At 48.0% G+C, this 12,108-nt stretch overlaps 1 protein-coding gene across 3 annotated transcripts in view; it reads right to left on the minus strand.

The window, feature by feature from the left end:
- Actn1 (actinin alpha 1) overlaps nt 1-12,108 on the minus strand; it is a 96,948-nt gene that overhangs the window by 6,303 nt on the left and 78,537 nt on the right. For all 3 annotated transcript variants that reach the window (XM_008852174.3, XM_008852172.3, XM_008852173.3), the window contains exons 9-17: nt 10,359-10,451; nt 8,872-9,102; nt 7,844-7,991; nt 4,544-4,694; nt 3,686-3,794; nt 3,100-3,240; nt 2,120-2,302; nt 1,499-1,633; nt 291-470 (exon numbers count right to left, since the gene is read on the minus strand). In XM_008852174.3, coding sequence (XP_008850396.1) covers nt 291-470; nt 1,499-1,633; nt 2,120-2,302; nt 3,100-3,240; nt 3,686-3,794; nt 4,544-4,694; nt 7,844-7,991; nt 8,872-9,102; nt 10,359-10,451 — 1,371 coding nt within the window. The remainder of the gene's footprint in view (nt 1-290; nt 471-1,498; nt 1,634-2,119; nt 2,303-3,099; nt 3,241-3,685; nt 3,795-4,543; nt 4,695-7,843; nt 7,992-8,871; nt 9,103-10,358; nt 10,452-12,108) is intronic.

The following is a 12,108-nucleotide window of genomic DNA, read 5'->3' on the forward strand; positions in this document are numbered from 1 at the left end:
AAAAAAAAAAATTGAGATCCCTGAGTCTACCCCAGAACAAATGAATAGAATTCTGAAGCTAGGAACCAGGATGTGTGCACTTGCAATAAGTTTCCTGGTGCATCCAGAGGGTACTTCAGATTGAAGATGCAGAGTTTCAAGGGAGCTCCAGGAGTGCTTCGGGGTGCAGAGAGTGAGCATTCCTCTTCCTATGACCAGGTTCCTTGGGAGATGGGTAACTATCCTACCCTAGTAGAGGACAGGAAGGGACCAAGGCTCCATCTCGGAGAAGCAGGGCCAGCCCTACCTACCTCCATGGTGTAGTTGGTGTGTTTGTTGTCAAAGATGAGTGCTTCCTGGATGAGCTGGTGGTCACCCTCCAGTTGGTCGATCTTTGGCTTGTAGTTGACAATGCTCTTCTCATACTGTCGCAGGTGGCTGAGCTGGTCCTCCAGGGTCCCGTGCATCTCAATAGAGATCCTTCCAATCTCCTGCTCATCAGGAAGGAGGCATCTTGTCAGACCACCCCAGGTCAACCCCCATGGTCACTGCTTACCTCCTTGTACAACACTCAGTTCTCATCCCAGCCTTAGGGAGGCCAGCACTGGTAACCATTTAGCATGGATGCTGCTCGGTAAGGAAACTGCATCCTAAAGGTATTTAATAAACATTGGCATCGGATGAAATACCTTCCATCAGTCATGTACCTCTCAGCCTCAGGAAGGGGTTGAAATGTAGGGGTCAATTGATGATCCGAGTATTCATTCTGCTTGTCATTTAAATCCCCTCCTGAGCCTTGTTCCCAGTCACCGCTTATCCATCTCGTGGCCTTTCCCTAATGCCAGCTGAAATCAAGACCTGCCCACATTTCTCAGCATATCTGGCATACTTCTGGACCTACTGAGCCAGGTCTAATGAACACTTCTGTCTGTCATTCAGTCATGTAAACGGTTCTTCATGGAAGCACTTTTTGTTGATTCAGTTCAGTCCTGCTTATATGTACTGAGCATTTACTAAGCACAATGTGCTGGGGGTGCACATACATGCATGTGTATCCACATGAACTTTACTACATGATTTCTGCCCTCAAGATGCTCCGTAACCACACTCAAGCCACGCCATGCCCCTTTCCTGATCCTCTACACACCCCCACAGAGCTCAGCAAAAATATTCTACACTTGATGAGGGAGTGCTCAGCTCTCTTTATGAGAGGATCAGGGCAGTTGCCAGTAGTAGCAGTAATGGAGACATGAGACCTGTCTACAAGGGAAGCCAGAGAGACTGAGCTGACCCAGGCATTTAGGAGCTGCACTTCCTGTGGGACTGTCACATGTAGCTCTTTAGAAATGTCCTCTCTGTCCCAGTCAGACACTGAACAAATCATCAGCATTCCCTACACAGGCTTCTCTGCCCCCTGTAGGGCAGCTGAACAATCTTAGTCCTCCAACAACCTGGCCGGCTGGGATGGTGCCAGGAAGAGGTGGGGAATCCTCAGCTCACTTCCCATGACAAGACTCACCTCCATTTTGGTCTGGATCCAGGGTCCAATGACATTGGCTTGGGCCCCAAACTGTTTGCGAAGCCTTTCATTGTGCTGCTGGCGGGCATGCTCCTCTGTCAGGGCCTGGTCCCTCCGGGGCACCAGCTGCCGTACCTGGTATGGAACAACCACGGACTATGGGGCCCAGCCACCCGCCCCATTATTCCAGATGAGGAAATGGAGACCCTTGGGGGGAAGGAATAGACAGAACTACTACAGGAGTGAAGAGGCTAACCTGTTCCAGAAATTCCTTCACTACTGGGTAAATAAAATTGATGAAAACCAATGAGAAAAAGACAGATAAAAATCCCTGCCCTTGGGACTAGAGAGTTGGCTCATCAGTTAAGAGCATTGGCTGTTCTTGCAGAGATCTGGGTTCGAATCCCAGCACCCATAAGGTGGCTAACAACCATCTGTGTCTCCAGTTCTAGGGGATTCAACCCTCCTTTTCTGTTCTCTGTGGAACTGCACGACACCAGTGCACTTACATATATGCAGCATAATACTCATACACATAAAATAAAAATAAATTAAAAAAAAATCCCTGCCCTTATCAAATGTACAATGGCTCAGCCTATGCCCTTCAGCACTTCAACTCACATGGTCCCATTTGCCATTGATCTCCTGAGGCGTGATGGTTGTATAGGGGTTGGTGCCTGCCATGTTGACATGGTATGTCTGAACAATCTTGGACACCTCATTGTGGATGCCCAGGATGGCCAGGCGCTCCTTGTCAGCATCTGGGAGGGTGGCCTTGAACTGCTCGTGGGCTGTGGTCAGTCCCTAGACAGACATAGAAATGCAGAATCAGTTCAGACACTCAGAGGAAATGGTGCTTCCCTCAGACAAGCTGAGCAAAGAGAGCCCAAGAAGTCCCAAGAGAGGGGTTGAAGGATCATGGAGGCTGAGTCCCACACCTCTGGGAGACCTAGATGGAGCATCAAATCAAGTTCTTGCAACTCCCCCTTTTTCTTCTGAGACAGGACCTCATATAATCCAGGGCTAGCCTCAAACTCACTTTGTAGCTTAGGATGACCTTGACCTTCTGATCATTCTCTTTCATCTCCCCAGTGCTGGGATTAAAGACATATTCATTTTTTGTGCAGCACTGGGGACTGAACTTAGGGCTTCATGCATGCTAGACAAGCACTATATCTACTGAGCTCCATACTCATTTCCTGCAAATCTTTTGAATAGAACCTGTAACTGCATAGTTACATCAAGGACTGAGGATATGTGAACTGGTGTAAGCCCCAAGATTAATATTAAAGGTTAGGATATAATATATAATTAAGTCTATATTTTTATACAAAAAAATGTGCAGAGAACACAGAAATAAATGTATTTGTGTACTCAAGAGACTGTGTAGCTATACTCCAGAGAGGGGCTGGTATGCGCTATGGGAGGGAGCCATTATCATAACAGACTTTATCATAATACCCTTTCCTTCTAGATGTTAGACCATGTACATATATTACCCAGTCAAAAGAACTTTTATGCTAAGACTTGCTATTTATGAAATTCTTATGATACTCTTTCTCAGTCTATCCTACAGGGAGTACCTTCTCAGGAATTCATACCTGGATTTCCTCAATGGTATGTACGATGAAGGTGTCTTGTAGGTCCTCCATGGCCCCCTCCATCCAGTTGTTGAAGGGAGCAGCCCGCTTAGCATACTCTAAGTACAGCTGGTCAATGGTCTCCAACAGCTTCTCTGTCCGCTAGGAATGCCAAATGGGGGGGGAGTGTTAGCAGAGTGGCACCCAGTGGCGTCCCCACCCCCTCATGGATAAGCCTCAAGGTGTATGGGTCTAGAAGCATTAGACTGGATGAGGCAGAGAGCTCCACCTCTTCCAGAGATCCAGGTCTTGGTGTCGTTTGCTGTCGCTGCCCTGGCCCCCAGAAGGTCTGGTTTGTGGAACAGGAAAGTACTCAAAAAGCTGGGGCTGGGCTGGCAAGCACCCTGAACTGCAGAATGAGTTACAGTTTGGGGAGGAGGATCTCCATCAGGGCAAAGTTCTCATTCTGTTTCAAGGCAAGTCTTCCATAGTTAGGCCAGGGGTGGGGATAGTCCAGAGAACCTCGGAAATTTTTAAAAGTACAGAACCAAAAGGAAGGAAGAGGCATATAACACTGTTGGCCTGGCTCTCCATCGAGGGTCCTCACCTCTAGAGCTTCCCTCCGCTTCTGAGTTAGGGCCCCTAGATTGTCCCACTGGTCACAGATCTTTTGGCAACGAGCATTGACACTGGGTGAGTCGTAATAGTCCAGCTCGCTGGGGGATGGGAAGAGAAAAGCAGTCAAGCGATGAGTGAGGCAGGTAGACTGGAGGGCCTGCCCTTCTTGTCCCTGAAGGTGGTGGGGCACTAATGGTGCTAGGAGAGCTACAAGTGGTCTCTTCCACATACCTTCCAGCATCCCCCCATCCCCATATTCTTGACTTTCAAGAGACCAGAAGCAGGAGACCAAAGGTGGCCACTCCTCCCCAACAGCCCTTGCTCCAAACAAAACTGGCAGTGACCCCAATGCCCAATGGGAGGAAGCTGCTGAGGTTCAAAGAAACAGCCAAGAACCAAGATTTAGAAGTGGGGCATGGTGGCTCGTGCCTATAATCCCAACACTCTTGGGAGGCTGAGGCAAGAGGATTGCCATGAGCTTGCGGCCAGCCTCAGCTACATAGTGAGTTCCAGACCACCTTGGGCTACAGTTTGAAACTGTTTCAAAAACAATAACAAAAATAAGCTGGGAGGGCAAGATGACCCACTGGGTAAAAGGCTTGTCATGCAAGCCTGAAGACCTGAATTCTACCCCTAGACCCCAGGAAAGGAGAGAACCAACTTTCTCAAGTTGTCTTCTAACCTCCACGCACACCATGGCACATGCACTCCTGCACACACACACAGAGCTCCCTTTCCTCTGTCTGTCTTATCTCCTTATTTCGCACCCTTATCGCACAGAAACTGAGAAAGCAGACCTCAGCCCCACACTGGGGCACCAAAGGATGAGGAACCAGAGGGAGCCTACTTGAGCTCCTGTGCGATGGCCGCAATTTGCTCCACACGGTCCTGGTGGGCAGCCAGGTCACTCTCGAAGGCCTCATGCTTCTTGAGCAGGGCCTTGATCTCCGACAGGGTGGCTGTCTCATAATCCTTCTGCCGAAGCATGGCCTCTTTGCCTGGAGTCAGAGAGGGGGACACACAGCTGAGCAGGAGCCAGGGATGTATAGTTGATCCCCATCATCCAACTCTCAAGGCCCCAGAAGCTCTGATTTTCAAGGTGCTTCCCACAGAGGCACCCACCATATAGTGAACTTACAGTGAGAAAGTTGATGTGCAGGCAGAATATCAACTATGGGGAAGGATCAGGAAAAGCACTGCTTTTCCAAGCATCATTTCCATATTAAAGCAGTTGAATATGAAGGTTTATACAGGAATATGTGGAATGCATGGGGATGATCATTCTCCACAGTAAGGAAATACAGAAATCTATGCTCTGTGGTATAACCAGGAAAAAAGCAAGCTGAACACCCCATAGGTATCCAGCTTTAGAATCTATCTGGTTACTTTGGCTGACTCCTAACAGCCCTGCAGGGACCCCTTACCCATCACTCTCAGTGCAGTCAGGGCATCTGGGCACTCTGCTTATAACCACCAGTGGCTACAGCCTTCTCTGATCATCAGGTGCAATGTTCCTATTCTAGGGCAGGGGCAGCACTTGTATTTTTTGGCTCTTTCTGTAGGAGGAAGGCAGGGATGAGAAACAACCATTTCCCATGGATGCTACTGAGGACCCACACGGGACAGGGACAGGTTTAGCCTTGCTTAACATGCACACCTTCTGTGCCTGTGCCATCATGGGATGCTCAGGCCCTTGTGGTCAACAAAGGCTGGGCTGTGAAGCAAGTAGCTGTGCCTCCCAAAAGCAGCTCTCTCTCTCTACTGTTTTCTTCTTTAACATCATAATACAGTAAATTTAGATTTTTAAAATTACAAATAAGCTGGGTGTGGTATACAACACATGCCTTTAATCCCAGCACTAGAGAGGCAGAGGCTTGTGGATCTCTGAAATCAAGGCCAGCCTGGTCTACATAATGAGTTTCAGCCCAGCTGAGGCTATAGGGAGACCCCCATCTTAAAAAAACCAAAAAAAAAAAAAAAAAAGTAAAAATTACAAATAAACTCACTTATCTAAGCCTATATAAATTGTGTTTCCTGCTTTAAAAGTATTTAGCAGTACATTATCAAAATTTCTATTTTGGTTCCATGGTCTTCCTAAATACAGTAGTCCTTCAGGACCTGCAGGGCACTCAATTTCAGGACCCCTAAGAATACCCAAATCCCCAAGTGCTCAAATCCTTTATATAAGGTGGCACGGTATTTGCATATAATCTATATATAGCATCGTGTGTTGGTTAGTTTTTAATCAACATGACACAAACTACAGTCACCGGGTGAGGAAACCTTAACTGAGGAATTTCTTCCATCTGACTGGCCTATAAGCATGTCTGTGAGGCCTTTTCTAAATCTCTGATTGATGTAGGGGGACCCAGCCCACTGTGGGTGGTCCCATTCTGAGGCAGGTAGGCCTGGGCTATATAAGAAAGGTAATTGAGCATGCCAAGGGAATCAAGCATGTAAGTGGCATCCCTCCGCAGTCTAGTCTTCAGTTCCTGCCTCTAGGTTTCTGTCTTGATTTCCTGCCTTGGTAAGATGAAACAAACCCCGTCCTTCTTTGGTCTTGGTTAGTGTTTTAACATAACAACAGAGAGCAAACTACCTCCATATACTTTAAACCATTCCTAGATTACTTATATCTAATACAGGGGTGGAGAGATGGCTCAGCGGTTAAGAGCACTGACTGCTCTTGCAGAGGACACAGGTTCGATCCCCAGCACCCACATGGCGGCTATGGACCATCCTTAACTCCAGTTCCAGGGGAATCGGAAGCCCTCCTCTGACTTCCTCGGCATTGCATGACATGGGTGCACTCACATACATACAGGCAATACACTCATTCACATTAAAAAAAATAAAATAAATATCGAATACAATGTACACTTTACATAACTAGCTATTAGTCTGTATTGTTGAAGGAAAAACAACAGTGTGTTTGAGTTCAGACAGACACAATACTTTTTTTCTTAATATTTTATCTGACGGTTGAATCCAGAGATGCAGAACCCATGGATGCCGAGGGTGGACTATATGCGTTCTTGGCCACAACTCTCCAACAGACCCTCTCACTGCTCTACTGTGGGGCTGTCCACTTGATCTGTGGTAGATCTGTCACCATGGATACTTCCGTGCACATGATTTCATCTGTGTTTAGGGTAAATTCTTTAGACAGTTTCAAGAAATGGAATTCCCAGGTTAGAGTGTAATTTATTACATCATTTGCTGTGAATGCAGGTAGCCAAGGCTGCTCCTGCAAGCCAGCACATTTTCTATCCTTGCTGGTGGTGCATAGACCTTGCTGTAAATTGTCCACGGCCCAGGACAGGCCCCAACAGCAGCAAGTGGATGAATCAGGGCCATCTCCACCATCCCTCTACTCTGTACCTGCATTGCACTTACATGGGATCCTAACCCTACCCGCTTAGCTGGGTCATGTGTGCTCCTGTCCCCCACACTAAGCCACGCCCCTTCTAGATGGACATAGAGTATGGTCCTCCCCATTCAGCTCCAGCCTGAGGTCAGAGGAGCATGAACAGGCTGAATGAGGGCATCTTAGAGCTCAGAGGCCTTTTCATGGCTCTCCCCAGGGGCTCCAGCAGAGCTCAAGAAGACTAGCAACAATCATTCCTCACTCTAACACATGCCAGCTCCAGAGGAAAAGACCATCCCAAGTATGACTGTCTCTCCAGGTAAGTTTGACCACCAATAAGCAGACAATAGACACCAGGCTAGGAGCCAACAGAGGAGGGATATCAACATCTGTATTTCACAGATTTGAAAACAGATAAATTTACAGTGATCTTCAGAGACAGTGTCAGGATTCAGCGCCACCCTGAAGGGCTTGGAGGAAACGATGGCAGTGATGACAACGATTAAAAATGAGAGCCTGCACAAAATTGCTGTCAGGAACTCTGCTCAGCACGTACATTTCCAGATAATGTAACTCTCATAAGCCTATGAGGTTGGTGCTATTGTCCCCCACACGACAAATGAGAACCTGAAGCAACCCAAAGGTTAATGAATTTGTCTGATGCAGAGAACTAGTAAGAGATAAGATAAATAAAGGCAAGTGAAGAAAGGAGTGTGGCTGGTGGCTGGATGGGAGACAGGAAGCAGAAGCCAAGAAGAGGCAGAGGAAGAGTAGCCTCACCATCTGTCCAGGCCTCATGGATGGAAGCCTTTTGCCGGAACTTTTCTGCCAAGTGGTCCAGTCGCTCCAGCCTCCGGATCTCATTCAGTAGCCATTCCTCATAGCCTTTCTCTGCTTGCTCCAGGCAACCCCAGGCATTGTTGATGTCCTGTAAGGATAGGAGTTACAGACTCAGAGAAGCTGCAGAGGGTCCCACTTTCCAGGAGGAGATGCTTCCTGATCTCAGCCCCATACAAACCACAACCAACAGGAGCCTATTGGAAGCCAGTCCTGGGCAAGGAGGGCTCCACACTCAAAGCCTCACAGCTGGATGGCCCATGTGGACTCAGACGCCACTCTCCACACAGTACCACACAAAAAAAGGCTAAATGGATTCTTCCAAATTAAAACCAAATTGACACTAGGTAGTAAGATTACAAATATATAACGCTATATATATTTATATATATATTCTTATATAAATTATATATATTTGAGGCAGGGTCTCCCTGAAGCTCTAGCTAGCCTGGAACTTGCTCCCCAGGCTGACCTCAAACTCATAGAGCTCTATCTGCCTCTGCCTCCCAAGTGCTGGATTTAAAGGTATATGCCACCATGGTCAGCCTAATTTCTGTTTTTTACATTTTACTTATTTTTGTCTTTGAAATACATCATAAAAAATTCATTTTGTCATTTAAGATAACAAAAGTCAAGTTTGTTTTTGTTTTTATTTTGTTTTGAAAGTACTGAAGATTCCATAAATGTTAAAATTAACTTTAATGCTTGGTTCGGTATGACCAGACATTCTGTCTACAAGACTATATTTTAAAGGGAGGAGGGTGGGATACTCAGGGGTCTAGAAGAGCAAGTCTGACCTACAATGGTCATGGAAGAGGGGGCTTGTCTCTTGTATCTGACGCAAGCCTGGGTGATAATCTAAAAGAAATGATTTCTACAGCATGGTATGCAGGTAGAGGAAAACCCACCCCAGCGCAGTTGGGGAATGGAGGCAGGCCAGGCAGGAACCCAGGCTTGCCCCTGGTGCTTACTGAGACCATCCTGCCCTCGGAGGGCATGAAGGCGGGCCGGTTGCTGAGCCGTAGCTTGGTCTGCAGCGTGTTGAAGTTGATCTCCAGCTGGCACTTCTCCTGCACTTTGGGTGGTTTGTGCAGGCGCCGGTAGTCACGAAAGTCCTCCAGCTTTTGCTGCATGGCATGCATGGTGTTCTCGGGCACCCGGTTCTCCAGCCATGGAATGGTACGGCGGATCCACTCCAACAGCTAGGGCAGAGAGGACAGAGGCAAGGTATAACATGATGATGTCAGAGGAGAGAGTGTGCAGAGGCCAGCTTGCCTTATTTCCACAGGTCCTTCTCTCACGGGAAAGGGGCTGGCAAAAAGCCTCTTCTGACAGCACACTCCCAACTACCCATTAGGGCCTTCTCGTGTCATGGAGTCAGGCTTTGGGGTGCTCCCTTGGAGAACCCCAAGTTTCAAGAGGCTTAGTTACTAGAATACAATCAACTCAGAGCCCAAATCGCTCATCTTTTCTGCTCTGCTTGGGGAAGAATCAAAGAACCACAGGCTGCTCCAAAAGGCAAGGAGACCTGAGCTCAAGTTTAAGGCCTACTAACTACCTGGGCCTCAGTTTCCTCATCTATACCATGGAGGGGCATTACAGAATGGGGATCTCTAGCTCAAAAAGGAAGAGGCTGGCTTCTGGGGCACAGCTGCCTAGGGAGCACAGGCATCCAAATTTCTTTCCTGGAGCCATGGTGATGGTGATGGAGATGGAGGAGGACTGGAAACGGGGGATGACAGTAAGTGTATGGAACACCTGCATGGTGTCAGCATGACCCACAAACTGACTCAGGAATAAGCATAGAAATCCTACATGGTCAAGTGCTGTGGGCACCCCCCCATATTATGACCAAAGCTCTGCCAGGTCACGTAGCTTTGCCATGGTGACCAGCTAGATGGGGGGGGGGGGGTAGAGATTAAAGCCTAGGGGACAATAAGCTGGAGGACAGATCTACGAAAAAGCTAGGGGAACACTTCAAAAAGCCGAATTCTTCAGTAAGGCAAGCAGTATTTTAACCCAAATGTAGCCAACAGCAGGGCAGCAAATCCAGCTCTGACCCATCCTGTCCCTTGGTGGGTCTAACTACTAAGCTAGTCTAACCATCACTGACTCCTCCCAGGTGCAGGCCTTCTAAGGACAGACACAGCCCTGTACAGGTTCAGGTGAAACTCCCAGAGCAGTACACCAGGCTGCAGAGGCCTCTAAGATCCCCAGGCTTAACTTCTACTCAGCAAGTGAACAAAAACAACAAAAAAACAAGAACCAGAGAGGCAAAGGCATTTCCCAGGCTCACTATAGTCCAGGGACCAGCCTCTGTCATGAATGACTTTTACTCTTACAGACAAAGCCTTGCATTAATTGTGTTTTGATCATGCACTACACCAGGCTGAGACTATGTCCCCAGGATGGGTCTGGGGGTATAGGTCCTGGGATAGGAGAACCCAGGGATACCCACATCACTGGCCAGCTTCTCGTAGTCTTCCATAAGCTGTTCATTCTCTTGATTGACGGCCAACACTTTGCAGATGCGATTGGCTGCTGTTTCCGCCTGGCAACAAGAGAGGAAGTCATGACCAGCCTGCCACGGCAGTAGCACCAGGACACACCTGCTGACAAGGGCCCTTCCACCCTGCCATTTGATGCGATTGTAAGGGAACTCCTGAAGCTCTGGTCACAGCCCTCCTCTGTCTTCCTCATCACCCTCTTTGACAGCTCATGGCTGGGTCCCAGGATCCAGCTGGTATTGATGGCTGACCTAGACCCCTGTACAAGGGCCTGATTCCCATCATGCATGCTGGGAAGAAACTAATTAAGGAACTGAAGTTTTCAAAAATCTCAGGCTAGGTGGAAAGGGGAGGAAATTCATGTCCATCTGGGAATTCTTGGGATCACAAGGCTTAGGACCTCAGGCTGGATTTGACAGGACTGTGATGGTGTAGGACTTTGTTCTGGGAAGGTGCTGACTGACACACAGCGAGGCCTCTCAGGTTCCCTATAGAGTCTCAAGGCTCCTGGTCCAAAGTCCCCTACAGAAAACCAAAGGATGCTGTAATGTGGAAGACAAGATACAAGGTTTGACCCAGCATGGGTGGGAAGTTCAGAAAGCCCAGCACAGGTACTGCTAAGCTCACACCACAGTGCACCAAGTACTGGGCAAGGAGAGACCAGAGACGTGCCTTAGCAGTGAGAGGAATAAAGGAAGATGGAATGGTACCCAGTCACAGGCACACAGACATGGCCTCTGGTGGCCTCAGAGGACACCGTGTACCCAATAACAGGGGCTCTGTGTTCTCAAATCCATTTCACTTAGGTGGTTTTGAAGTTCAGCTGTGTTTTTATATATATGCCAATCCTATACTGAGGAGAATTTAACATGAAGCCCTTTGGGGACCACACAGTAGAAAGGAGACAGTCTGATGTAGAAGAAGATGATGCTTGTGAGAAGACAGATACGAACTTTGAGACCCTGGAGACAAGTGACCTACAGATGATAAATGACACCTGGAGGAAGACAAAACCTGAGTCTGGTTGATAAACAAGACAAAAGAGATCTCTGCCAAGAACAACTAAGGTGGAGTGAAAAGAACTTCCTGGGAATGGGAAGGAATGACTAAGATGTACCTGCTTTTTCCAAGAACTTTTCAAAGAGAATACGTGTCAATCACAATGCTGTGCCTTGTGGGTGAGTATGCTGGAGCACATGGGAGGTGAGGCAGAACAAGGTTGTCCTAAACGTTCCTCATATGCAAAGTCAAGAGATTGTCCCCTACAGTGTGAAGTGCTGGAACAGCTGGGACTCCAAGAGGAGAACATGGGAATGGCTAGAGGGTGACCTAAAAGTCCTCAGGATCAGGACTCAGTCCCAGCTCTCCAGGAACTCAGGCAGGTAGTCACAGCCTGAGGCCATGATCCCTGCCCCCCAACTCAACCCTATCCTGGAGATGCCATGGCCCATTCTCACACAGCCATTCAGCTTGATCAGCATTCTTCTCAAAAACCAGAGTAACTGGAGAGTTCCCCATAGCACCGAGGAAGCAAATCCTTTCCCAGAAGCCTATCTATAGAAGGAGGGCCTCAGAAAGAATGCAGAGTTGCCAGGCATGGTGGTGCCCCCTTTAATCCCAGCACTTGGGAGGCAGAGTTCCAGGCCAGCTGGGGCTACGTGATGAGACCCTGTCTCAAAAAAAAAAAAAAAAAAAAAAAAA

Source organism: Nannospalax galili, unplaced genomic scaffold (assembly GCF_000622305.1).
Source record: "Nannospalax galili isolate Female #2095 unplaced genomic scaffold, S.galili_v1.0 scaffold285, whole genome shotgun sequence".
Classification (NCBI taxonomy): Eukaryota; Metazoa; Chordata; class Mammalia; order Rodentia; family Spalacidae; genus Nannospalax; species Nannospalax galili.